The sequence below is a fragment of the Sylvia atricapilla genome, chromosome 21 (genome assembly GCF_009819655.1).
Source record: "Sylvia atricapilla isolate bSylAtr1 chromosome 21, bSylAtr1.pri, whole genome shotgun sequence".
Taxonomy (NCBI): Eukaryota; Metazoa; Chordata; class Aves; order Passeriformes; family Sylviidae; genus Sylvia; species Sylvia atricapilla.
The window spans coordinates 5,040,243-5,068,050 of record NC_089160.1 but is presented as its reverse complement, the minus strand read 5'-3'; the positions used below and the strand labels follow the sequence as shown (position 1 = coordinate 5,068,050).

At 37.9% G+C, this 27,808-nt stretch overlaps 1 protein-coding gene across 6 annotated transcripts in view; it reads left to right on the top strand.

Moving 5' to 3' along the window:
* Positions 1-27,570, top strand: part of MTM1 (myotubularin 1) — a 30,487-nt gene extending 2,917 nt beyond the window's left edge. For 3 of the 6 annotated variants that reach the window (XM_066334057.1, XM_066334055.1, XM_066334056.1), the window contains exons 3-16: positions 7,127-7,198; positions 8,109-8,181; positions 9,629-9,723; positions 10,727-10,837; positions 11,175-11,276; positions 11,550-11,633; positions 12,776-12,925; positions 15,039-15,227; positions 18,334-18,519; positions 19,528-19,734; positions 21,614-21,706; positions 22,568-22,681; positions 22,996-23,172; positions 25,357-27,570. In XM_066334057.1, the coding sequence (XP_066190154.1) occupies positions 7,136-7,198; positions 8,109-8,181; positions 9,629-9,723; positions 10,727-10,837; positions 11,175-11,276; positions 11,550-11,633; positions 12,776-12,925; positions 15,039-15,227; positions 18,334-18,519; positions 19,528-19,734; positions 21,614-21,706; positions 22,568-22,681; positions 22,996-23,172; positions 25,357-25,524 (1,812 nt within the window). In that variant the 5' untranslated portion in view covers positions 7,127-7,135 and the 3' untranslated portion in view covers positions 25,525-27,570. Of the gene's footprint in view, positions 1-7,126; positions 7,199-8,108; positions 8,182-9,628; positions 9,724-10,726; positions 10,838-11,174; positions 11,277-11,549; positions 11,634-12,775; positions 12,926-15,038; positions 15,228-18,333; positions 18,520-19,527; positions 19,735-21,613; positions 21,707-21,863; positions 21,883-21,975; positions 22,069-22,567; positions 22,682-22,995; positions 23,173-25,356 lie in introns of those variants that run through there. The other 3 variants (XM_066334058.1, XM_066334059.1, XM_066334060.1) reach the window with 3 other exon arrangements.
* Positions 27,571-27,808: the final 238 nt, after the last annotated feature.

Below are 27,808 nucleotides of genomic sequence, written 5' to 3'. Positions count from 1 at the left end.
TGATCCGCTCACAGGACTGAGCCTCCACTTTACAACTTGGCTACCAGACTGAATATTAAGAAGCAGTCCAGTCCAGTCATGGCAAGGGAAAGGTAGTGCACGTAGAACAAATCAAAGATTAGCAATGAGTGAGTACAAGTGGACAGAAATGATTGTTAGCATAAATTGCAAGGACTAGAACTCTTGCCAAGTGCTGGTAAACAGGCCTTAGCAAATAATTATATGTATTACTGCTAAAGAAGGTGCTGCTTTTATTTGTAATGGTGATATAAAGTACAAAAATTATCTATCAGATCCCATGACAGCGTGTGTTCTACTCTGTCACCTCTCTTTATGAGAGGATTTATAATTCTCTTAAAAGAAAGCTTGCCAGGATAAAAGCTATGATATCATCCTAAGCTGTATTTTCAATATAATATTAAGGAGTAAGCAATTGGGTTGATAATGAGAAAAACAGAAAAAGTAATATTACTGACCTTTATGTTAGGTCTTGTTGAAAGTTGGGATTTACTTTGAAAATAGGGTGGGAGTTAAATTCCACTTAACATTAAGGCAGTAAAACAAAAAACTTCAAATGCAGACAGGAGAAACATCGATCAAGACAGAACTGAGAAGTTTTTTAATTCCTCCAGCTATTCTTTATTCAATACCTGCCTTCCATGTACAGGCTACGAGAGGTTTTTCATTTTAAGAAACTCATACATAGAAGTGTCTAGGATCTGGTGGCACTGAGAAATTTCCTGCCAAACTTTCTGCCAAGTTGGGTTTTTTGCTGCCATTTGTAGATTACCATTGTCAGGATACCAGTTTTTTTGTGAGTGTGAGGTCTTCCTTCTAATATCTTGAAAACTTCCTACTGTAGTGAGCCTGTAAAATCTGAGTGGGCAGGCAGGCAACTGGCACACTTCTAATTGGTTTGGTGAATTAGCAGTCACTTGACTGTTGTGAATTTTGTTTGTTTGTGTTTGTTTGTGTCGAATCCTTCGGGAACAATGACTTGACCTGTCAAATGCAGGGCACATTAGGGAACAAGAGAATGCTTTTTCTGGGAGAGGGAGGGCTTCTGGCTCTTCACAAACAAATTCAGCAGTCTGTGTTGAGTTGTGCAGCTGCTGTACAGTCTGGCAGAGAATTGGCAACAATTCTGGAGTGCATCTTTCTTAGGGGTGGGAAGCCTGGTGTAGAATTGGTGCTGAGCAAACAGCTTTGAATTGAGTGGGGTTTTGTGATACTGTTTTTGTAGGGCACAGATTTTTAAAATATAGTGATTATTGATGAATTTGATAAAACTGACTTTGAAACCTCAGTGTAGAAGGGCAGATAGAGTCTACATAGATAGTATTCCATTGAGGCTTGCACTGCTGGTGTGCTTTGTGTGTTCTGGTTACATCTTGGATTGAAAAGGCTTTCAGAGAGACTTGAAAGCTCTGATGCTTTCCCTGGAAAATACAGATTTAATAAGTACATGGGAATAGGGAATCTTATTTAGACATTAAGGGAGAAGACCCACCAGTGGCATAATCCAGTCTCAGATCAGTAGAGTCATGAGGATCCACTTGAGGAAAGGTGAGGGCTCTGACCTCCATTACTGAGAGGTTATGCTTGGAAGGATTTTAGACCCTGTAAAAGTGATGGGAAAGCGGAAATAGGAGATTCGGTGATCTGCCTGTTGAGATAAGAGAGCACAAACAACATCATTATGGTTAATGATCGTGGACTGGAATATCTCTCCTCTGAAGACAGGCTGAGGGTCAGGGATCTTCAGCCTGGAGAAGAGACGGCTCCAGGAAGATCTTACAGCACTTTCCAGTACCTAATGGGAGTCTAAATAAAAGATGGGCACAAGCTTTTTATCAGGGTCTATTTTGATAGGATAAGGTTGATGATTTAATGTAAGAGAGGGTCAATTTAGACTAGTTAAAAGAAGAAGCTTTTCACAAAGATGGTGAAAACACTGTCCCAGGTTGCCCAGACAGGATGCCTCATCCCTGGAGACATTTGAGGTCAGGTTGGACAGGGCTCTGAGCAATCTCATCTACTTAAAGATGCCCCTGCTCGTTGCAGGGGGATTGGAGCAGATGACTTGTGGAGGTCCCTTCCAGCCCAAGTAGTTTTGATTCTAAATCTCCCCTGCATTGGTATCTTTCACTGTTGCAGGCAATCGTTTGGTTTATATCCTTTGGAAATACATATCAGCAGCTATTTCTCTGGTGTGGGTTTTTAATGGGTTTTAGTTGTTTGCATATTTTAACATTTTAACTTTTTTGAAACCGAAATGCTCTGCTTTATGCTCCTTCTTTTTTTGTAGCATTGTAACTTTTGAGACTTCTGCTACTTTTGTTTCTGGGTGTAGTTTCTTTGTGCTAAAATATAACCGGTTAAATGAGCTTGAAAGAGATGCATTTCTGTGGACTTGATTAGTTGGTTGTGGCACTGTTGTCTCCCTGTGTTCCGTTTTGTTTGATTGCTGCTGTTTGCTTAGGGACAGCTGATGTCTGGAAAACTGCCTTCATTGCCTTAAATCTTTCTTGTGTCTTGTTCTGTACCCCTGTATGTCTTTATACCTTATCCTAAAATTAACTTTTAGTAAGATGAATGACTACTCTTGACTTCATTGGATTAAATACCTATTTACTAGTGTTAGACATGCTGGTGCTTATTTTGGTGACTCTGATAACTTAGATGCTGTTGTTGGCTTGACACTTCAGGACTGCTGCCTTTCCATATATATTTAGTACAGGATTTATGTTCTTTTCTGCTTAATAATTAGAGTAAAATACTTTTTTTTTGCCTTTTTCCTTTGTGGTTGTCCTAGCTAAACCTTGATAGTGTCTTAGAAATTCCTGGAGTTCTGCACTGTTCTGTATGTTATTTCTGAAATCCTACATGTTATGTATTATCTTTTCTGTGCAGTTGTGGTTCTGACAGATTGCCTTTGGTTTTAGGACTTTGTATTTTATGCTTTTAATTTTATAGAGGAAACACAAGGCATTATAAAAGGCATTATATTCATACTGGCTCTGTTTGTATCATGTTGTTACTATGGCAAGGAAAACTCTACCAGGATGCTTTTCAAGCATTGCTCTCTGTGTGTCTCCATTCCCATGAATCCCAGGAAGCACAAGTGTAAATATCATGTTTAATGAAAACACAGATTCTGAATAATTTAATTGTTATTGTAAGATCACCGAGCCTCCATTTCTTGATAGTGTTACTATATTAAGTCCTGATAACTTTGACAAAGCTTTGTTTATCAGCTCAAGTTTAATCCAGTAAAATTGCTTTGTGTCCTTGCTATTCTAGATTCAAGAGTGAATGTTCAACTCTTGGTGACTGCAGAATATCACAAACGAAGTTGTCTGATTTGTTTTAAATTCACAGAGTAATTCCCTTTCTGTTCAGCTGCTGACAAATGCAAGCTTTTTATGGTTATCAATTTTTGTGCAAGTCTAGAAATACCCATGAGTGATACTGGGGAATAAAATGTGCTTGCAGTGGAAAACTACTTGGAAGATTTCTCCCTTTGTGGAAGGACTACTGCTGCTCTGTGATAATGAGAAAGTTGTAGCTATTTTAAGATTGTGGTGGAGTATGATTTTTTGAATTGTTCGTGGCAATATTACTTTGGGTGGCTGCCAGGAGCTGCTTCTACAATTAGACAGATTAAGAAATAATACTAAAAAAAGGAAATAGTTCATGTTTGTTTTAAATGTTTTTGAAAACTTGTTTTCTCTTGATATAGAGAAGTCCACTTCCTTAAGGGTGTGTCCTTGTTTGATGGGTACTTTTAATGAGAACTTAATCCTGTCTATTGTCTGAAGATCACAGGAGCATAATGCAGGTTGGTAAGGACCACAGGAGGCCTCCACTTCAACCCTTTGCTCGAAGTTCTGCCCAGTTGGGTCTTAGAAACCTCTGAGGATGGAGAGTGCAGCTTCCTTGGGGCCTGTTTTCACAGCCTGACTGCCTTATGGTCCAAAAGAAGGTGTTTGTTGTTGTTTTTTTTCCCTGAAATCAAGCTGGAATCTAGTTTGTTTTCATTTCTGTTGTATCTTGTCACTCACCACTGGCTCTGCCTTCTTGAGAACTACCTCAGAGGTAGCAGTGAGTGGCTGTGAGGTCCCACTGAACAATTTCTTCTCCAGGCTGAACAATTCCCAGCTGCTTCAGCCTGTCCCTGTAGGAGGGCAGGTGCTCCATGTTCTGCTCCTCTTGGGGAACCTCAGCTGAACTCATTGCAGTTTATCAATGCCTGCCTTGTTCTGGGGTCCAAAAACAGACACTGTTCTAAATGCTGTCTAATGAGTCCTCTATAATTAATTACTAGGACTTAGTTTACTTATTGAAATGTGGGTGGTTATAAATATGCTTGTTAGTATTTGGGATTTTTAGGTATGACTGGATTTCAAAACAATTTTTTTTTAACATTAGAAGTATTCTTCCACTTGCATACTGATGAAATTAACTCACATTACATTTACTGAAAGTTTTTGATGGATTTAAAAAATACTGTGACAGATAAGGTGTTATCTTCCTTACATATTTATTCAACTAGATTAGCTCTGAATAAGTCTAATTTGCAACACTGAAGTGTTGGAAATGAAACAGAGTAGTTGGTTGTCATTCTAGAGAGAAGTTTTCTATAGAAATTGAAGTCAGATAATGAATTTATTCTCACTGTAAGGTATATTTAAAGAAATAGGTCTTGGGGAGAATCGGGGGAATCTTAGACAAAGTAAACTTGCATACACAGAAGCATAAATGTCTGCTGTAAGACCACACACATCTTGTTTGCTTCAAGTGGGTGAAGGGGAGCTCTGTCCTGCTGTATTGTCAGGTTCCTCAAAGAGAATTTTTTCTGAGAGCCTGACAGAATCTCTGCCTATTCCTTTTAACTTTTCTCAGTGTGAATTATAGTCAGTGCTCTGGATTATTTCAGAATCTGAACTCACCTCGTGTAATGCTGCAGTTCAGCCCAAACTTACTGAATGTGCAGTAAGGGGAGGAAATAATACAGGGAGCAAACAGAAGGCTTTTGAAAGCCTTGGTGCTGTTCTCTGTGAGCAGCAGGAGCACACTGCGGCTGGAGGGCACAAAGAGCGTCCAAACAAGCCTCTGTTTTTCTGAGGTGAGTGTCCAGGCTCCTGGCTGGGCTCTGTGGTCTCTGCTGAGCTTTTCTGTGGCTGCAGGGTCGCCTGCCAGCTCGTGTGTGCTGGTACCTGCTGCACTCAGAATTTCCATTTTGCAGCGCGGCTCTATTCAGGGTTGTCACATCCTTTAAAAGGCTCTTTTCTAGGGCTTGTTTGTGCTCTCTTGTCTCTTGTGGTTGGTGCAGCCTTAATTTAAATTTATGTGAACTCCAATTACTTAGTCTCTGCTGACATAGAAAAACTGGGGCTGCTGTGCCTTTGTCTCACCTGGCATTTCTCACTTAAAATATAAAAAAAAAGACACTCCATATGGAATTTTTTTTAAAAAAACCTTCTGAGTAAATATGCCTTTTTACCTTTATAAAATCTTAAACTTTTATAAATTGAACAATCTCATCTAAACAAGTATTAGATGTTGACAAGTTGGCATAGCAGTATAGCAGAAGTTGAATAGTATGTAAGATATTTATAGTATGTAAGATATTGCAAGGAAGGAAAAGCTGTGAAAGTATCTTCTCTTAATACTCTATGGTCAAAATATTAGACTCCAGTATTGCAACAGTATTTCTGTGGAGGGTAGTTTGAAAGGATAATTACTTCATTTTGATTGCTAGTGGCTTTTCATTGGTATTGTTGGCGTTGCAGTAAAAATAGTTCAAGGCCCCTGTTTCAGTGTTTGGAGAAAGTTAAGCTAGCTGGAGACCCAGAAGGGAGGTAGTAGTAACCTCTGTGTCCAGGGTCACACAGGCTCTGTGGCATTCAAAAGCCTTTTTTCTTCATTTTTCCCCCTGAATGTGTGTTCCTTTTTCAAGTTTTAATTTCTTTCTTTCTTGTGGGGAGGAGTGTGATTTCTTTTACTGATAAGCTGTATCACTGAATATTGCAGTTTGAAACACAATGTCAGGTTTCCTGTGTTCTTAATGAGATCTGAAGGACCTGGGTAACAAACCTGTAGAACGTCAGGATGTGGTTTTCCACTTTATTCCTGCACAGACATATTAATTTACTGTTAAAAGGATGTCAAAGCATTTTTCCTCTTGCAGTTTAATGTGTGGCTGTCACAGGACTGTTGCAGTGTCACTGGCAGCCCAGTGTTACACAGGAGCAGGGGCTGCTTTTCATGGTGCAGAGATCTGGTCAAACTTCCCAGTGCTGAGAGGGGAGAGACAGTGTTTTTTAAACACTATGAATTTGTGCAGTAGAAATAAAGACTGTGTAGTCTGTAATTGTTTCCCCTCCCAAACAAACAGAGTCTCTTCAAGACTGCTGTGTGATGTCAAATTGGTTGATGGAGTAGTGAAAGGGAAGTGTTTTCCCAGTTCTAGAATTCCCTTGTGCAATATTGGGAAATTAAGGTGATGACCCTACTGTCATGCAAGATTCTGTCTTTAATTAATACTGTTTAAAAAATAAAAAAAAATCCTTTTCCTTTAAATACATGAAGGTTGTTGGACATTCATTCTTCTGGTGTAGAAGCTCCAGTTAGGAAATGGGTGATTATTTTTAAACAGAGAAGTACCGTGGAAGTCCAGTTTTTTCTTGTTCTGTTTTTAAACTTGAACCACTTGAGGGTTTTGACATGCTTGTGACTTCAAGAGCTGTGCAACAGTACCCCAAGTAGGTAGCATTTCATAATATGTGTATAGTGACTTCAAACAAGCACTCTAATGTCTATTTACTGAACTAATACTCTTATTCCAACATCTGAATTCCTTTATAGAGCTTGAGTCAGAATAGTCCTTATAACAAGACCCAATTGCAAAGCTAGTAATGAATTTCTTGTTAGATTTGGATGTTTTTGAATAGTAACCTTTAATTACGAGGGATTGTGTAATTTTTGAGTTACTAGTAGCTTGCAAAATACTCCTTTTAGTTCTAGATGTCTGCCTGTGGACCTCAAAAGCCTAAAGTCTCTCCTGGAAATAGTCTGTAGCTCAGGAGGAAGTTTAAATCTCCAATTTGTGTTTTCTTGTCAGATACCCAGCATGGCCTCATCCTCAACACCTAAATATAATTCAAACTCCTTGGAGAACTCCTCGAGTAAACGGGTAAGTGTAACTTCTGTCATGGCTTTATTTCTTCACATCAGAATTCCCAGAGAGCATTGTCTTGCATATTTGGTTCGAAAAATAAGTATTTAAATGGCTTTTTGATCGTATATACTTATTTTTATTGCTGAAATTCTAATGCAGTTAACTGAGATGATTTAAATATCTTTTGGAGTGGATGGGCAAAATATTCTCTCTCACAGCTAATGAGAGGCTCCTTAAAATCAGTTCTAATGTACTTACTCTTATCCTTGCTTTCTACCTTGAAATATTTTGTGGCATTCTTGAAAAGTTTTGGCACTTTGTTGCCTTAGGTTCTGTATTGCAATTGCTAAGTTATACCTTGTTATATTTGTCTGGCTCAGTTTTAAGACGTTTATCTAGAGTGAAAAATATATTAAAACAATCTAAATGTTATGCCCCTCTGCTTTCTAATGCTGTGCAGCTGAAGAAGATGTAACCAGGATGCAAGAAAACAGAAACTACTGAATTTGAGAAAGTCACAAAAGAGTAGATTGTGTGTGGTAGTTGTGAGTACATTGCTTAAGTAATTTCAGTTGATTTGTTCTTCCAAGCCCAATGTACTTGGCAAATTAAATGCACAAAACTTCCAGAGAACTTACAGTATAGAGGTTTAATTCCAATTTAACACAAATAACTGACTATTCTTTTAGGAGAAAGATTAAAACCTGCTTGTATTTCAGATCTGTTCAACCTTTAAGTGTTTCATAGTTGTATTTTAAGATAGTGGTGTGTGTTCCTGTTTTGGTTCAGTCAGTGAATTCCTACTTTGGCTCAACCTGATCTTTCCCAAGCAGGAATTACCTTTGAGTTTGGTTATTTCTACTTTTAATCTAGAACTTGAAATTGTGAATAAACTGTGATGTGCCGTTGTGCTTCTGTTCTTTAGACTCTAAAAGATGGAACTAACTGGGAACAAAATGAAGAAATACCTCGTCTGCCAGGAGAGACCAGAGTTACAGGTATGAAGCTCCATAGCTGCCTGATGCAGTGATGCTCAGCAGTCTGGCAGATTATTGTATCTCACTGAATTGTTGTGTAATTTGGACTGGTTTGGGCTGGGGGCAAAGATTAAGTCGTGCTGAAATGTCATGAATTTTTTCAAAGAAATTGTGAGAGATTCTTTTTATCACTTACCACAAATAACCTTAAAATCTTGGCTTCTGCACATGGCTGGTCTTCCCATAGAAAGAAATTGCAAGTTGTGTCCTCATTGTATCTACAGATTAAGTAGCATTTGTTGGATGGTGAGAGCTCCTCCAGGCTTTCTGAGGAGAATTCTACGTTCCACCTGCTATGCTTTGATGCCTTGTAGGGTGGTGTGGAGTCTAAGCCTAAATGTGAATTCCCAAAGTGCCGTCTTATGCTTCCTTGACACAAGAGGGCACAAGCAGGGCTTCTCTGCTCTTGTTGGCCTTTACATACAGAAATGCTGTAGCATGAGGGAGATTAATGTGCTGTATAGTTTTCTTTTCTTGATGAGGCTCTTCCTGAAATGGAATTCTTTGCTGGGGTCTGTCTTTTACTTGTGCAGCTTTTCCTCTCCTGTGCCCAGATTTCTTGAGTGGATTTGTAAACGAGATTGGCTCAGTTGAATGCGAAGTGGTGATTCAGGGGAAGTGGTTCTGGTTTTAATGATGAAGGTGTGTGGGACTAAGATGGATGTATGATGTGATCCTTTTGGAAGTTGTCTGTGCTTTGGGGCGCTGCACTGGAATAGGGCACTTTTTGTGGAAAGCAGATAAATAGATTGGGCTAAAGAAATGAATGGACAGGAAGAAATAAATGGAAGGCTTTAATTTCATGGTTGGATTCAATGATCTGAGATATCTTTTCCAGCCTTAACAATTCTGTGATTCTGCTTGCATTGCTTCACTTAAATATTTTTGAGTGGTATGTGGTAGTATTTGTTTTGTTACTGTCCTTGCTGAAACGCTGCTGATGGCCCTACTCTGATTGCCTCAAATTGAGATGTAATGTTTCTGTGCTGCATGGTGAGTTCCCTAAACACTCTACAACTGGAAATACTACTTCAGTAGAGAATTGTTAACAGAATGGTGTAATAGTATCCCCAATGTATTTGTTCTGGGATGGTGAATAGACTGATTCAGTAATAAGAGTACTCCATGTTCTGTGTCCTGCCCTCTCCTGTGTAGTGATGAGAAAGAAAACACACATATTACTAGGGAAGGCTACTGAAATCTCTGCACTTAATTTGGGCAAGTTTAGTATATGAATCTTTCACATTTTCTTCATAATTCAAGTAGATAAAACTCAGATGTATTACTTTATAAATTCATTCACCTCTGGGTACAGCTCTCTTTTATTTTACTGCTGCTCAAGTGATACTGTCCTTAGCTCTCATTTTGTCTTTTCACAATCTTTTAAGAAATACTACATTTCTTACAGACAAAGATGTTATTTATATGTGTCCATTTAATGGCCCAGTTAAAGGAAGAGTGTACATCACAAACTACAGGCTGTACCTAAGAAGTGTGGAAAATGTGAGTAAAATGCCACAATTACTTCATGGGTTGTGTTGGCTTTAAACCCTCCCCTCTCTTCACCCCCTCTGCCTTTGATTTATTTTGTGGCCAGTTCATTTGTTTTAGTTTTAGCACACATATGCTTGTGGAATTGCACAGGAGGCTTTTTGCTTGAAATGGTCTGTAATGTTTGTAATAACCATATCTTAATTCTGTAATGACTAAATAGTAATTGCCTTTGTGCCACTGAGAAATCTGTATAAAAATGTAAATTCTTTAAAGTTAAATGTGTTGTAAAAGTGTGATTTTTTTTTTTTTTTTGCCTGGTAAAATTACAGTTTAATCATTTACACTGAACTGATACCTTTATCTTTTGTCTGTCAGAGCTTTTTTGATAGCTGTTCCCTTTACACTTAATCTGTGATAGATAAAGGGCAGCAACTAATGATGTGCAATAGTTCTTAAAATGGCTGTCAGTAAACCAAGACTTTGATTGTCCTTGCTGTTAGAAAAGAAAAACACTTTGATCAGTAGAACCTGATGTGGGTGGGGGATTGATAATGTGTTTGGTAAGCAGACATGGAAGAGAGTAAAATGTGCTTGTGATCTCTTTCATAATTTTTTTTTTTAAATAAGGATTTGGGACTATTGAACTGATGTCTTTTTGGCTGTAGCTAACTGCTCTAGTAATGTCTTTTTATCTTTATGCTGTATCTCAGTAAAGCACTATTAGCAATCAGGGGGAATCAGTAGAGGGCTTCTCTTAGGGTGTTGTCCCTGTTTTCCCTGCATACTGAACAAGACATGAAATATCTTTATGGCATGTTAAACTGGGTGATGCTCAAGCATAGAGTGACTGTACAGACTTCATAACATCCTGGGAGAGGAGACTCATAGGCAGAAATTGCTTTTTTTTCCTGTATGTATTTCATGTCTGCTTTCTATTCTGGAATGCATAAGAACATTTTGCTCGAGTCTTCTTTTCACATTAATCGTTTCCTTACTCAAACTTTTCTTGCAGGATCCAGTTGTGATACTGAATGTTCCATTGGGTGTAATTTCAAGGATTGAAAAAATGGGAGGAGCTTCAAGCAGAGGAGAAAACTCTTATGGATTAGATATAACCTGTAAAGTAAGACTTTCCAATAATCCTATAGGAAATGAAATCTAGATGGTTGTTTTTCTTCACTGTTTACCTATTTATAGGAAGGGAAAAGTACATGCTTATGGAGGAATTTAAAAAGAGCTTTTTGAAACTGGACTGCACACAGAGTGTGGTACTGTTTTATTGGTACAATTCTTACACTCTATTCTATTTTATGGGGTAAGAAATAAAACTGAACATTCACAAGGGTTTGAGGTGTGTTACAAGCAGTTTCTAAATCATGTTTAGTGTCTAATATAGCACTTGTACAGAGAGAGGCATCTTACAGCTTTGGTTCCCCTAACAGATAATGGCTTTGTTTTAGGATATGAGGAATTTACGGTTTGCATTAAAACAAGAAGGGCACAGTAGAAGAGATATATTTGAAGTCCTCACAAAATATGCTTTTCCCCAGTCACATAACCTGGTAAGTTACATCATTTCTGTTGCTGAGTTGTATTAATGCAGAGTTCTTGCTAATTAACTTTGCCTATTTGTGCTGATGCTGGGCTGTGTTCAACACTCAGCCCAGCACCAACACATACCAAATATAAGTGGACAGAGTAGGGCTGGCATGGAGCAGTCAGCCCTGTTTTGTAGCAAGCATTAGGGTATAACTGATGATGAGCCCTCATATTTGTCATTTGCAGTCAGAGTTTGGTCTAATAATTTGGTGTAATAATTCCTTTCTATCTTACAGCTTTTTTTTGCCTTTGTAAACGAAGAAAAGTTTCCTGAAAATGGATGGATGGTGTATAACCCCATGTCTGAATACAGGAGACAGGTGAGTTATTACAGATGCCATTGTCTGGTGCTTTCACATCTCCCAACTTGCATAGAGGAATTACTGTTTGTGCATTCTCTTATCAGCTGTTGGGAGAGGATGGAATTGCAACTTGAAGAAAGGTAAAGAAAACAAATAAAACACTTGAGCCTTTAAAAAAACCTAGAATGTCACAGGAAAGTAATCTTTGCTCTTTGAAGGAAGTTATTGATACATCATACAATATGCCACTGCTAAGTGAGCATGGATAGGGAGAATGTGCCAAATATGTAACTATAGTGTCCTAAGCGTAGATTGGATTTGTTCTTCTTCCCAAAATGAAGCAGTGGGGGGGAAAAGCAGCTTGTTTTAGAAACAGCATTTCTTTATAGAAATTACAGATGTCTATCAGTATTCTTCTTGCTCTTTATGATCTTGGAAAAACGTCAATGAAAAAGGATGATTTCATTTTAAAATAGCTGTTAGAAAATTAAAGTGTGACATTGAAAAAAATAAATAGCAGACAATAAGAACTTCCATAATTTTTGTTTACCCTCCATAGTTTTTTTTTTGTTTGTGGTTTAGAAGCCTAAGGCCCAAAAAAAGTAAAATACAAGCACCCCCAGAAACCCCACTGTGCATGTGTGGAGGACTTACCAGTATTTCTCCTGGAAATGTCTTACTGGGCAGAGTGCAACTGAGTTATTCTTTCTCAATAAGAAAGTTATCCTGAATTTTACTTTTAACCTGGTGGTTGTATCAGGCTATGGGGAAGAAAGATTATAGTGAGACTTCTCCCCTGCAGTCTCTTCACCGGGGAAGGTGGAAAAGCAGAGCTTTAGGGAAGGAGAGAGGGTAATTTTCTTCCCTCAATCTCACAGTTAAAGAAATATATCTCCTGGTTTCAGTCACTGTTTTGAAACTTACTACAAGGCTAGAATTGTGTGCATAAGGGTATGAGATGGCTCTGCAGCTGTTTTAGGCTGTGAATCCATCTGCAATGAACTGTTTTGTGTTGTCTTACAATCTTTTTTGCTTCTATTACTTTGAAACAATATTTAATTCAATTGCTGCCACGTGGCCATAACGCCATGTAAAATCCAGGGGTGGAATTACAACTTGTCCAGCCAAAAAGACATGGGCTAACTCGCTGTATGTTTCAGGGGCTGCCTAACGAGCGGTGGCGAGTGACTTTCATTAACGAGCACTACGGGCTGTGTGACACGTACCCCTCGCTCCTGGTCGTGCCCTACAACGCCACGGATGAGGATCTCAAGAAAGTTGCTGCCTTCAGGTCCCGAAATAGAATCCCAGTGAGTGCTGGCTGGTGGAAGTTGCCTGATGATGGTGTAGTGTGGGGCTGATAGTTCTGGGGCTGAGAGATTTTAGCCTGCTGGCAGCTGCTTACTTTTTCCCAAGGAAAAATTTCTCAGGAAAGTTTCTTCTCAAAACAATCTTGGCAAACAACTCTCCTTTCTCAAAACAACCTTTCTCCAGGTGGTGTTGGCTTTTTCTCTGGTTTAACCAATGCCATTAGAGAGGTGTTCCTATTCACCAATCATGTTAAATCTGTATTAGAATACCTTACAAAAGGTAGTAAGAATTTAGACAATAAAGTATCTTTTCTATGCTCTTTGCTTTCTGAAATATTTAGAGTCTCTCATCTTTATTTTGTGTCCTACAACAACAGTGTAGCTGGTTCAGAGTTGTATCCAAACAACATCTTGCTGAACGCCACGCAGAAGATGCTTTTTAGGGAAATGGTTAATGGTTATGGCAAAATAGTTTTGATTGGATGGTGGTTTTCACTGCTTGAAACTTCTGTTTTGGTCAAACCACATTTCTCTCCTTCCTCCATAGCAATCACAGATGATAGCTTCATTGGTTTTAACTTGACTTGCCCAGTAACAGTGGGCCAGTTTCCCTGAATGAGGAATGAGCCTTACACTGCCATATGCCCTGGTTGCTATTGCTGAATGCCCATAAAAAGTAATCAGAAATGTCCTGCAAGCAAACCACATGGCGTTTAAACATAGTTCCACTGCTCAGTCCTAAAATAAGACCTCGTGCATAGTCTTTTTAGTGAAATTTTGGGCTTTTTCATCTGGAGTAAGAGAAACCCATTTGACTTCTTGAGTTTCTGTAATGAAAATTCTATGAGGTAAGAGAATTTTTATGTATCAGCTCTTTACAGCACTATAGAAAATACTAATTTCTATCCCAATACTTGCTTTAACTGGTATTTCTCATTGGAAAACTTGGAAGATGTGCTGGATTCTTAGACAGTATCAGAAAGCTGCCTTGAATCTCGATTTCAAACAGATGCACAGCTCAATATGACAAATACTTATTAGATATGGTATTTACTGACAGACTGTCTATAATTATAAATTTACTATATGTACACACATATATCTGTATAATATATAATGTGTATAGAATACATATGTGTAATGTCAGTGTCATCCCTGTCACCTCAAAATTCATGACAGGCCTTTTGGTATGCCTGTAGAGTGAGAGTAATTTCCTTGGTAGTAGTAATTTTATTGAAATAGTAATTTTAAATAGTAATTTCATTCTTGTCAAGAAATAGCCACTCATCCTCACCTGCACCAATGGCAGATCTTGTTTCTGATCCACACCTCAAGAACAAACACTTTTGGAGGGGTTTTTGTTTAAACTCTGATCTTCTTTCACTCTCTAACCCCCAACTTACAGAGTGGGTGAGAATACTGTTTCTTAAAGTTTTTCAACAGGGAATTTGCATTTTTTGGTTGCTTCTTGGGTTTCTTGCTTATCTTTAATCTCTGGAACTGCATCTGTTCCCTGGGCAGCTCACTGTCTTTTGTGGCAAGTCCTCTCTGGCTCAGAACAACAAAGACAGTATGTGCTTCACTCCAGTGCTTCCTCTTTGTAAAGAGGGCTGAGGAACAAAATGTGCTTTAAAAAGAAGAGAAGACATTCAAGATTCTGCAGAAAGGTTCAACTTCCCTTCCTTACCCCAAAAAAAGGGAAAAGTTGTTCTTGTAGAATTGGAGCATCTTAGTCACCATTTCTAGTTTGAGTTCATTCTCCTGAGTTGTTTTTTGAGTTTGAGCAGAGATTGCTGTGTTTGTTATTAGTTTACCTTTCAGGGTTATTTGTGTAACCTAAGACTTGTAGGAAAATATTAAAATACATTGGATTATATAGGTAAGCATGATTTCAGTAAGCATTAAATATATAAGAGAACTCTTTTGACGATTATTATTAAATTCTATGAGACTAGAAGCAGTTTTGAGATGTCAAGGGATTGTACTTGGAAGAAATAAAAAGAAGGGTGTTAATTTTCATACAGTGTATTTTAAAGAATACAGCTTTAAGTTATGATTTTTTTTATTTTAACTAAAATAAGTTTCCTCTGCTGTGTGTTTGTCTTGTGGCCAGGTTCTCTCCTGGATCCATCCAGAGACTCAAGCTGTCATCATGCGCTGCAGTCAGCCCCTGGTGGGAATGAGTGGCAAGAGGAATAAAGATGATGAAAGGTACCTTGATATCATCAGGGAGGCCAATGGGCAGATCTCCAAACTGACCATCTATGATGCAAGGCCCAATGTCAATGCAGTTGCAAACAAGGTAAACAAATGCTTCTAATGTCTTCTTTTCCAAGGGAATCAGGAGGAGACTTAGTTTGAAGTTTTCTGTGAGGAGGTTTTGGGGAATAGTAGTAATCTTAATGTAGTTAAATTTACATAATCAACTACTGAGCCTCAAGGCCGTGAAAGGATGTGAGTGTCTAAAGTAGGTCCCCAAGCAGAGTTTCAGGAGCATGTGTGGATTTCTAGACATGCTTTACCTTGTCTGTTCTCAGCCAAGCACAGATCTTAGCATGGGGCTGAATTGGGCATGACTCCACTGTGCAATGGGAGGTAGCTGTAGGCTGGGCTGTGGAGCATGTCCCCTGTTGGAATGACAGGCCACCTCTGTGCAACCTTCAGATCCTCTGGGAAAATTCCATCCTAGAAAAGATATGTGCATAAAGCTGAACTCATTGACAAACATCCTTTGTTTGGGTCTTCCTAACCACGACATGGACTACTTGAGACCTACCCTGGCATCCAGCAAATAAAGTGATAAATAAGACAATTTGGGTGCTAGCTCTCTAAACAGCAGTATGGGTATAATCTTGGATACCTTGGTACCTGTTGTTCTTCCCCAGGTGCTTGTAGTTGGTAAGTACAGAAACATGTTTTTACTGGGTGAAGTTGAGTGGTTATCTGTGATCAAAACCTAAGTGGGATCAGAATCATATTGCAGCCCAGGCTGGAACAGCCTGGATCTTGAAAATCATCTCTAACTTCCAGGAAGAAAAGGTGCCTGTGGATTGATTTCTCCTCTGCTTCCCTGTCAGCTCCCTGTTGAGGATTAGATTATTTAGGCAAGCTCAGATAATGCCAGCACACTGTGTCAGTGTTGTTTTTGGCATGGAGCACAGTATACACGGATGTGCTCCATCTTTATATGCAAGAAGCATGTTAGGGAGTGGTGGTAAAGGAGACAGGTTTAATGCTTTTGTCATTGACAAGAGAATGTGCCACACCTGGGGACAGTCCCTTAGTCATGGAACTTCAAACACAAATGAAGGGGATGTGCTCTTCAGTAATTACTAGTGAAGGTGTGTGTCTGCACAGCAGAGAGCATGAGAGCTGAACTCAGGAGGGTTTGAGACCTGAGTGAAATAATTGTGCTTATCTGGGGAGAAGGAATTCTGGCTTCCCAATAGTTTTGTGGAACACCAGTTTAGTGAAATGAGTCCTCATCAGTGTTTGTGCTGAAAGGAATACGGAATGGTAAAACTTGTTTGCATCTAAGAGGTTTATGTGTAACAAATGTTGAGTTGCTTTCACGAATAACAATAATGATTCAAGGGGGACAATAATACTGGTAGTTTGCTCTGTGCAAGTGCATGTATTTGTACCTGCACAGTCATCTCTATAATAGAGAATGTAGTTTGTTAAGCTTTGTTACTGTGTTTTTGTGTATGGCACTTAATCTTTCAGAGACTATCCCAGGGGCTGTTTTAACCTGATGGTTTGTATTTTGAGAGTCTGCCTCAATTGTTTGCATTTGACTGTACAAATCCCATTATCCTCTGCACACTGAATTTTTATGGGTGAACAAAACATGTAATCTTTCTGTTTGCCTTGTGGAAAGATTGTCAATTACATCTTTGAAACAAATGGGGTAAAAAATTGAGTTTGTCCCAGAAGTGCAGAAAAGTTTAAGATAATGTCTTATAGGCAAACTTGATATGTACATGTTTTAATTAGCTCCTCATATGTCTAAATATGAAATGCTCAATCAAAGCAGTAGACACAGTAGGGTACATTTCTGGGTCTGAGGGAAAATGACATAAAAAGTGCAAATCAGTGTTGAACAGCACTGAAAATATTTTGTGAACAGCTGTGAAGATTTGTCTAAGCAAAATCTTGGGCTGTGCTACTCATGCATTGTTGTGTTCTTTGTACACATAAGTCAAGACACAGTCAGGAGCTGCAGCAGCCCTGATGCTGAAATTACAATCATTCCTCATGAAGACTTTAGAATACTCAAGGAGGAAAATACACTCATTGCTTCTCTCTCTGCAGAGCCTGGCAGCTCTGATAATAACCCCACATCTGGGGAAAGAGAGGGAGCACAGAATGGAGATCCTGTGCTGCTGCACAGCAGTGTAGGTGGCACTCATGGGGAAAAGCTACACAGTGCTGTAGGCTCTCGTCTGATGTACAGCTGGTGGCTGCAATGGCATATAAAAACAAAATTTATTTATCCAAATTTATGGCATGTTTTTGCTGTCTGCAGGTAATGCTGCAATTTTGCAGCTCTCTGAGCTTGAGGGAGGTGGTAATGTTAAATCTGAAGCAAAGGAGGCTCAGGGGGGACCTTATCACTTTATACAAGTGCCTGAAAGGAGGTTGTAGCCAGGCAGGGGTTGGTCTCTTTTCCCAAGTAACAAGTGATGGGGCAAGAGGAAACGGCCTCAAGTTGCACCAGGGGAGGTTTAAATTGGATATCTGGAAATTTTTATTTGTGGAAAAGCTGTCCAGGGAAGTGGTTGAATCCCTGTCCCTGGAAGTATTTAAAAGATGTGGTACTTAAAGGTGTGGTTTAGTGGTGGGCTTGGCACGCTGGATTCATGGTTCAACTCAATGATCTTAAAGGTCTTTTTTCATGTTTTTCTTTGGAAAGAAAAAAACCATTTCATGTTTTTCTTTGGAAAGTCTCATTGGTAGCATTGTGCCCTAAAATATATGTGGGTTTTCTGCTTCCTTTTGTGACCAGGCACATCCTCTGCAGGGGTGGTGGTGGTGGTGGTGGTGGTGAAATATTTTGAAAGAGCAGCAGCAGAGTAGACACTTTACTTATGTGGCTCCTTAATAGCTGAGCAGTCTAAATATATGTTTAGTCTTCAGCACTAAAATTTCATTTTGGAAAAGTTAGTTTAAAGTAAACTTTAATGGTATTGCTAATTTACTTCTTAAAGACAGAATCTAAGATTCTTGAAGATAATTTTTAAATGAAAGATATCTTATTCTTAACTGCACTCTTTAATTTAAATTTATTTGGTCAAACATTTTATCACTTTTGTCTATTCCCATGTCCCATGACATTCATTCCTTTCTTGTTCTGTTGAAAGGAATGTGATTATGACTACAGTTAATTTCAGATCTCTTGTTTGTAGGCAACTGGGGGAGGATATGAAGGTGAAGATGCATATCCCAATGCAGAACTTTTCTTCTTGGACATTCACAATATTCATGTCATGCGGGAATCTTTGAAGAAGCTGAAGGACATTGTTTATCCCAACGTGGAAGAATCACACTGGTTGTCAAGTCTGGAGTCAACCCATTGGTTAGAACATATAAAGGTAACTTTTCCTTGATTGTTTGTCCAAATCTGTCATATCATACTTGCTTTCTTTGCTGTGCTTTGAAGTAGTCCTAGAACACATCAAACTACTTGGACTACAAAAACAACATCCCTGAGTGTTGGCTTTTTTAGCCAATTAATCTTAGAATATGTTATGAGCCTCATAACTAAACAACAATATGTGACATTGAATGTTTGTTGCCTGCCTCAAGTTAAAAGCCTTTAGTAGAGGAATGCTTTCTTTGATTGGCTTTACATGTGTGAGAACTGATTTATTTTGGTTTCCTGCAATACAGGCCTGCAGATAACTCTCATTTTGAAATATTAGTAAATACTTTAGTTGTTAGTGTGTATATGACTTTATTTTGTGAATTAAGGTTTTGTAAATAAATCCTGCAAATTAATTTTTAAATTTTGTAGTTTTCATCTGGTAGCACAAAAAAAAATACTTAACCTGGTAATTTAACAGTGTTCTTACTAGTTGGCCTTTGAATCTTCTGCTGCAAGTACAACTGTGCAAAAGTAATTAGAGTATTATGGAATGAATCCTACTTAATAAAATTTTCATCTTAATTTAATATTTGGAAAATAAGCATATTAGAAGAGTGCAAGCTCTTTTTCCCAACATCTGAGATAATGCAGTCATTTAGTTCAAAGAAAGGAGTCAAATTAAATAGCACTGAATTTTTAGAGAGTATATCCTATGGTAAATCCTCTCTTTCTTTGAAAAAGAAGCTTATGTTCTTTGGTTTATCAAGGTTACTGTTTTCTGCCCCGTTTTTCAAGAATTTGCTGTGAGATGAATTTGATCTTACTAAGGGATTAGGGAACCAATCTGTTTCTCTATTTTTATGCAAGAAATTCACTTGATCTCCTAGAAAATTCTCCAATTAACTACGCTGCTCTTCTAATGGCAACAGCATTAATTCAGACACAAAGAAACCAACTCAGCGTTGTGATCTGAGCAGAACTAAGCTGTTTTGTTTGGTGTGTGTTCTGTGGGCAGCTGGTGCTGACAGGAGCCATCCAGGTGGCAGACAAGGTGTCGTCGGGCCGCAGCTCGGTGCTGGTTCACTGCAGCGACGGCTGGGACCGCACGGCTCAGCTCACCTCGCTGGCCATGCTCATGCTGGACAGCTACTACAGGACCATTGAAGGCTTTGAAGTCCTGGTGCAGAAAGAGTGGATAAGCTTTGGACATAAGTTTGCATCGGTAAGAATCAGAAGATAAGTGTTAAAGTGCTCGCTTCGCGTCAGGGTTTGATAATTCCTTTCGTTGTTTGTGAATTTAGGTAAACTGAGCAGAACTTTTGGGTTTGGATCTTTTTGATCAATATTTTTCTTGCTGTTCTTTCTCTGAGAACTCGTATTTTGTCCTTTGCATCTTTTGAAAAGCATACAATTGCTAGGGTTGCTGTGGTTATTGAGCAAAGAAAATAAGGAGGCAGCAAAATGGTGTCCTCTCAAATTCTTCAGCTGAAGATCAGATAAAGCTGGGACATGAGGTTCTCTGTCACTCTTTCTTTGGACTGTTTTGACTGTCAAAAGAAGCAGATGAATGAGTCTGACCAGTGTCCTCTAAGTGAAGTTTTGTGTGCTGATTGCCAAATATTCCAAACTTGTCATAACAACTCCCAAGAGGTTGTCACTGTAGTGATGGCTCTGCTTCTGTTCAGTTGCCTTCTGGGCAGGTTAGAAGCTCAGAAGGTTAAGTCATTATTTCCATAGCAAGTCCTTAATATTTCACAGGTATACGAATCATTTTCACAGAAAATTCACCGAATATTCTGAGGAAGGGACCCTCTTCATCCCATTTGTGTTAGAAAGCTTTTCAAAACCTTAGTGGAACTTTTTCTAAATGTGGCAGCTAACCATTGAACCAGGAAATCTGTATGAGGAACCTGGAGGAGGAGATTAGGTTGCTGGGGAGACTGTGCTGTTTTACTATAAACATTACAGCAAGGTTGCTTGTTGGTGCTGGAACTTGTCATCCTCAGTAGGAAGTTTCTGCAACTTCAGTAGAAGTTACTTGCATGGCTATTTTGTGCCTAATGGAATATTCTAAGATATGTATGACTCTTAATGGTTAACAAGTACTTTAAACCATGAAAACTGAAGAGCAAGGAAGCCAATTTGGTGTTCTTCTTCATAGCCCTTTTCTAGTCATTTGTTACTGTTGACTGAGTTCAGCTCCAATCCCTCATCTCCCTCTATTTCCTCCCATTCAGTTCTATTATCTTAAACTATTTTGCAAGCCATTGTACAGAGTAGTGTGCTACTCTTATGATTTTTTTATGTCCTTGAGGCATTAAACTTGCTATCTTACAGGCAGATAGACAACATCTTAGGTCAACATACCTGCTTTTCATTTGTCTCCTGCAGCAAGGACATTCAAACAGAACTATGGAATGAATAGCAACTCTTTTTCCCTCAATCTCTTACCTGTTCTCAGCTGTCAAATGCAAAAAGGAAGTAAACTGCTTTTACCAAATCTACTTTTTGTCTGTGGGGCAAATTCCTTTGATTTTGACTTTGGGCACCTCAGAATAAGGGGCTCACCCAAACTTTTACCAATCTGTTAATTTTGTGTCAAGAACACAAACGGTTTTTTGATCTAGTTCGTGTTGCCTACTATCTCAGGGTGAATGTTAAGGTTCAAATCTAGAGGAGAAGGAAAAGATTATATGTGAATCATTTGATGATCAAGGTCCTGCAGTGGCTTAAAATAAAAAGGAAGACAAAGTATGCAACTTGGTTTTTGACAGACTTACCATGTAAATATAGTTCAGAATTTATCTTGATTATTTGTTAAGTAATGGATACTTCAACAGATCTGCTTGTCTCACAATCAGCAGGTTTTTATACCAGGACCAGCTATCAGTTTGGATTTTTTTCAGACGTCTTTGAACAGCTTTGCAGTATTTTTCTTTGTCTGAATCTCTCCTCCTTGGTGCAGCAATTAATTTTGAAATTATAACAGTGGGTTGCTTTATTGCAAAAGAATGAATGCTCTAGTACAAAATAAGAATCCATGTCTGTTGCCATAAAATAGCATGTTTCAGTTAACAGGGGGCTGCTTTGCTTCATTTCAGAGAATAGGCCACGGAGATAAAAATCATGCTGATGCAGACAGATCACCCATCTTCCTCCAGTTTATTGATTGTGTGTGGCAGATGTCTAAACAGGTATGTTGTGGTGTTCTTCAGAAGGTAACAGTGTGAAGAGATTACTGAATTAAAACCCTACATCTTCATTTTTTTTTTAAAAAAAGTACTTGAAGAGGACAGCATAGCCCTCTCCTCTGACCTGTAGGAAAAAAGAGTGTATTTACTTTTGTGAAAGTGATATAGAGGCTATGGTTATGTTGCTGGACGTGGCACTGGCTGTGCAGGCATGGCTGATGTTCCTGGATTTGAGCTTCTCAGACTCTTCCTGAGGGATGTTTCATACCCAGCAAAAAGCTTCTTCAGGAATTGCACCCAACTCTCTTAATGGGATCTGCTGTTTTGTTTGACCATTTTGTGAAGCTGTCCCTTGAACTGCAGGGGTACATGTGTTTTTTTCCAAGGCTTAAAAAGGAAGCTGGGGAGCTTTTGAGTGCTGTGATTTAAACATAATAATGTCAGTAAGTAATGAAACAAAGCAGTGAACTTAGCCTATCTAGGGCTAAGCATCAGGACCTTTATTTGCCCATGTAGTGCTGCACTGTAAGAGTGCACTGAAGACATCTTACTCGGTCTTTGTCTTGCTAGTAAAAGTGTATGTGTATTTGTATGTGTATAAAAACCATGTATTTTATTATTCTTATAAATTAAAAGTAGGTAGAACGTTTTGAGAAGAGATTTTTCAGTGGCTAGTTTGAGAAAGTTGAACACCTTGTGTCATTGGAACACTTAGTCTGCTATAAAGTACATGAAAGTATTACCATAAAAAGTATTTGTAGATATATCCACGCTTCTAAACTACCTTTAGCCTTTTAACCAGGGCATGTGCATATCCCTCTGCATTTTCCATGTAAACAATGAGTTTGTCTTTCCTGATTTTAGTTTCCTACGGCCTTTGAATTCAATGAGCAGTTCCTGATTACAATCCTGGATCACTTGTACAGCTGCCGGTTTGGCACTTTCCTATATAACAGCGAGTTTCTCAGAGAAAAAGAGGTTGGTCAAACCCCTGATTGTGTCATTGCATTGCTGTCTGTACTCTAGGTGACTGAAAAATTTTTGGCTGGATTGTATTTGGTTATAGGCCTTGCAGACAGTGATTTAGAACTGGCTTTTTTCTCATAGAATAGTGCCATGCAGTCACTAAAATACTTGTCCAGCACTGGGTTTGGAATCTTTCTAATACAGTAATGTATTATACATCTAAGTAAACCAGAAGTGTACTAATTTTAGTATGCAACAATGGCTTCTATGATGAATGTCTGGATTTTAAGTGATTATTAACTGTTATTATTTCGATTTCATTTTAGAAAGTGACTGAGAAAACGTTATCATTATGGTCTTTGATAAACAGTGAAAAATCGAAATACACCAACCCTTTTTATAGTAAGGAGCTGAATCGAGCACTCTATCCAGTAGCCAGCATGAGGCATTTGGAGCTCTGGGTCAATTACTACATCAGGTGGAACCCAAGGATTCGGCAACAAGTAAGTAAATTCTCTGTAACATACAAAAAGTGCTGGTAGACACCGGAAATAAGGATTTTGTGTCATAACTGACTTGTAGAACAGGACCTGTAATCTGTTCAGGTTTTTAATGTTATATTTGTAAAGATGGAGAAAAAAGTAAAAGTAATTATTGTAGTTCTCTCTTAGCTCAGTGAACTTATTTTCCTGTTTAGTAGCAAGTCTCTGAGCTCTTTCTACCCTTTTTTCTTGGACACATGTCTAAGGGCATTTGATGCTGCTAAATCCTGAATGACAGTGCTTAGAAATAGGGCTTGCTGATCCCAAACACAGTTGCATTTGCTTGGTCTTTCTCCTTTTGCTGAGAGAGGGGGTATGAAACAATTTACAAATGAAATGACCTGTTGAGTCCTTTCTCTTTCAAAGCTATCTGTATTGATGTTAAGACTTAATTTTTTTATGTAACACTGATGACCCAGCATTGTTTACACTGTGGATGAAAGCTGTTAGCAAAAATTATACAAGTGGATCAGATTGGAAGTCCAGAAAAGCTTTTATCAAATGACACCTAGTTCAGTTCTGTCATTTTAATCCATAGGGATACTCAGTGTATGTTACAGTCTTGCTGGAAATCTCAGCCATGTGGCACATAAAGATTGTATACGGGGACTTTTTTGTCCTTTTTAACAGCCTGTGGAGATTTGAGTAGGAGAAGATAGAGGAACAATTGGTTTGACAGAAGCAGTCTTCCCAGTCCAGCCCTTGGAATGAGTCAGTAGTTTTCAAGCAATACCCTTCCTTTTCACAGCTCATCTCCTGTATTATTTACAGCGCTTGAGAGGCTTCAAGAGAGCCTGGAAGTTTGATGTGACTTCTTACAAGTCCATTGCCTATTGGAATTGGAAGTTCTGGTTTTAAAGCTTTTATTGCTCGTTGTGAAAGATGAGGGTGTTTTGCAAAAGGCGGATATAAAGATTTATTTTAGAAAGTGAAGGATTGTAAGACATCCAAATTAGCTTTACATATATTTAAAAATGCAGTTTGCCATTATTTGGGAGAGCTTTTTGGCAGGAATTTCTCCTTAGGAATGCAAACCCAAGTGACAGTATTCCATGCTGTTGCTACTGGACCTCATTTTCACCATTTTAGACACAAAATGCAATTTTTTTTTCCTGCACATGAAATTTATGCTTCATCTTCACTGAAGCAACTGAATAATGTGGCCTGATTTTTTTTTTAATTACCTTTCTTAGTGCCATTCCTTAGAAGTATGTTCTGCTAGCAAAACTATTATCCTACATCACCAGTCATCTTAGTACCTACATTCAGCATTGATCCAACTTCCACAGTTGCCTCAGCATTTATCACAATCCTCAGATGTGTGTGTGTAGTGAGTGATGCACCTCAGAGTGCTGGTTGAACTGGTTTGGAACTGGTGAGGTGTTGAACCATTTGCTGCTGAAACTCCACTGCTGATAGCTTTGAATTACAGGCAGTTAATTCTGGAATAACTTCTAGTCAGGTTTATTCAGCTGAAGGGAACTTTAGGCTTTCTCTCTGCTTCGGGCATTTATAATAGTTTTTTCCATTTGTTTCATTACTCTGAGAAGGAAGATAAGCTCAAAGTGGAAATAGTTAAAAGGCTCTTTCTGAGCAGTTTGAAAGCCAGAGCAGTTGATTTTAAACACATGCAAGTTTACTTAGATAATTCACTAATAAAAATTTTTATTTCACTTGTTTATTTACACTAAGTTGCAAATTTACTATTAAAAACTCAAGTAAATTTCATTAGTGAAATTTATTTAAGCTGAAGATATGGAACTTAATCTGCACAGTGTAGCTAAAATAATCTGGATAAATACTGAGTTTTAGAGAAGATTTTTGAGACATTTGGCTTCTGGACTCTAAAACCTTTTAGTAAGTCAAGCAAAAAGCTTTGGTGAAGATATACGAGTAACTATCTTGCACACAATATCAAGTGAGAAGAAAATAAAATGCACGTCCAGGGAGTGGTGGCTGATTTTCCTGAGTTAGGACAAACGATTTTGTGCGAAGATTGCCTTTGGGGGAGACAGCTGGAAGGCAGAGGGCTCTCAGGGTTGCAGCAATGAGTTATTTGTGTTTAGCCCCAGCTCCCAGATGCTGGAGCAGCCTGTGCAGAGTAGCTGGAGTGAAGTGCCAAGACTAACATGGATCTCTTCCTAGCAGCCCAACCCCGTGGAGCAGCGTTACATGGAGCTCCTTGCCTTGCGTGATGATTATATCAGGAGACTCGAAGAGCTTCAGATCACAAATAATTCTAAGATATCCAATTCATCAGCCTCATCAACATCTCCCTCACAAATGGTGTCCCAAGTACAAACACATTTTTGAAGAAAACGTTGGCTTCTTTTTCTATGCTGTAATAGCAAGTGGTGCTTAACATAGAATCTATAGCATAAAGAGGAATATTCTAATGCCTTACATTAGACTGTCCTAACACAAATTGTTTTAGACTGTCTTCATTTGAGGAGGACTTCAAAGCAACCCAACTCTTCGATTATGTGCCTTTGAGAACCTGTGGACTGGGAACATTATTAATCAACTCATAGCTATGGAGGGCTTTAAGAGTTATTTTGGTAGGTCTGGTACAATTGAAAGGAAATGGAGTTATTGTTTTCATAAGAATGCTTTAATTTATTACATTTTAAGTCACGTTTCTGTAAGGAAATTCATGCTCAGTCTTACCTGTCATGAATAAACACAATAATGGCAATAGGAATATTCACACTGTATAAAATTAGGTATGTCTGTATTCCTGTTAGGAATACATTACTGGCATTCATGACAGAAAAATAAATTCTATTGCAAGATGTCAGAGAGAAGTGTTGAAACTTTCTGATGACCCAAGAATTCCAAATTTTCCTTTTTCTAATTAAACAGGAATATGGAAGGCATTTCACTGATATGCTTCTAAATAAAAAAAATCAAATAGCTCAGTAGATATCAGAATAAAACTTTTTTATTGTATATTGATTTTATTTTTAAAAACAAATGAAAATTGTACTGGGTTTTGAGAAGTTCTGTTTGGCCTAGCTGTTCAGCACTAAAGTACAGTACAAATTATCACTGTGGACAGTATTGGTTCTTTGAATTAATACAGAATTAAATGTTTCCAAAAGAAGGTTTTTGTAATTAAAAACAGAACCATAGAGACATTGCTTAAATATCCAGCAATAGCCATAGTATTAAAGCTTCTGTTTGTCTTCTAAAAATAAATGTGCCTGTTTAAGGAGCTTTTATACCAAAGTAGACAAAAAATTCTCCGTTATAAATAATTTTGAAAACTTGTACATTTATACTTTACTGTCTAATTTAACTCCTATTCAGCAAATTTATTCTAAAGTATTTAAGGGGCTTTGGTTTTGCATAATAGTGTGTGCACTTATATTGAACATTGAAGTGAGCTCTAGTTTCAAGCCTACCTTTCAGGGGCTTTTTGTAAATCTTTAATTTGTTCCTTTCAGGTATTTTTTAAATAGTTGCAAGCATTTCTTATGACAGCACAAACTTTGCTCTTGATATTTAATTAAAATTTTGCATATTCTCAGAAGTTTAATGATATCTAGGCAATCCAGGAAATACTGCAAATCAGGATCTGTAAAGGACTCTAATATTGTTATTTTAAAGGAGATATTTTAATGCTTGAGGCTTGTCATTGTAAATTATTGTACATGTGGTGAGTTTTGATCTGCAAGATATAATAGGATTATATATAAATTAAGTTTTGTGTAAGTGTATATAATATAGTTTATTAGAAATTGTGCAAGTTTATAAAGTGTAAATATTTTGCATACGAAAACTAAATTTAAAGGTATAGTTCCATGAAAGAAGTCAAAGTTTAGAGGACATTGAATATTTAAAACAGTATTTTTTCAAAGGAATAAAAATATACCGCCTCTGGATATAATTCATTATTTGCACTGAGTTGCACTATGTTTTCAGGGAAGTTCAGAGCATACAGCATGTATGTTCTAAATAATATGACTTTTGTCCTCTAAATTTCATTCTCCCATCTATGCTTTCCTGTGTGTGTATCCAAAATAACAATGTTGTCCCCCAATTTTGACTTGTTAAGGTAAGATTCATTACATCAGATAAATGAAGAAGGATTCTCATAATTGTTCATGAGGTACTTTACATTTTGAAAGCTATGCATACTCTGGTGTATTTGCCTTCTACTTATTTGTGGTTTATTAAAAAAAGAACAACAACCCTATTTTTATTAGAATATTTAAAGTTTCTGTATTTGAGTTTAACATGTTGGCAATGTCTCTGAGCGGTGTGAAAAAGTTTTGAAAATCTAAAAGTTTTTACTGTGGAAACACTACATGATAACCTATTACATTTGGGAAAGTGTAATATAATGAATGAAAAGGATTTTTTTTTTTTTTTTTTGCACTTCATTACATATTACTTTGTATTACTCTTCAGCTGAATTTGTCTTTGAAGCTCTCTAACGTGGCTCTGTGTGGGCTTGGAATTTCTCAAGTCAGCAGACCAGATAGGTGTTTTAATTGTTTTTACCTATGAGACCAACAAAAAAGAGATTTTAATTCAATATGTTCTGGAAGATACTACTTATGAATGTAGGCATACAAACTTATCAATGCTAACA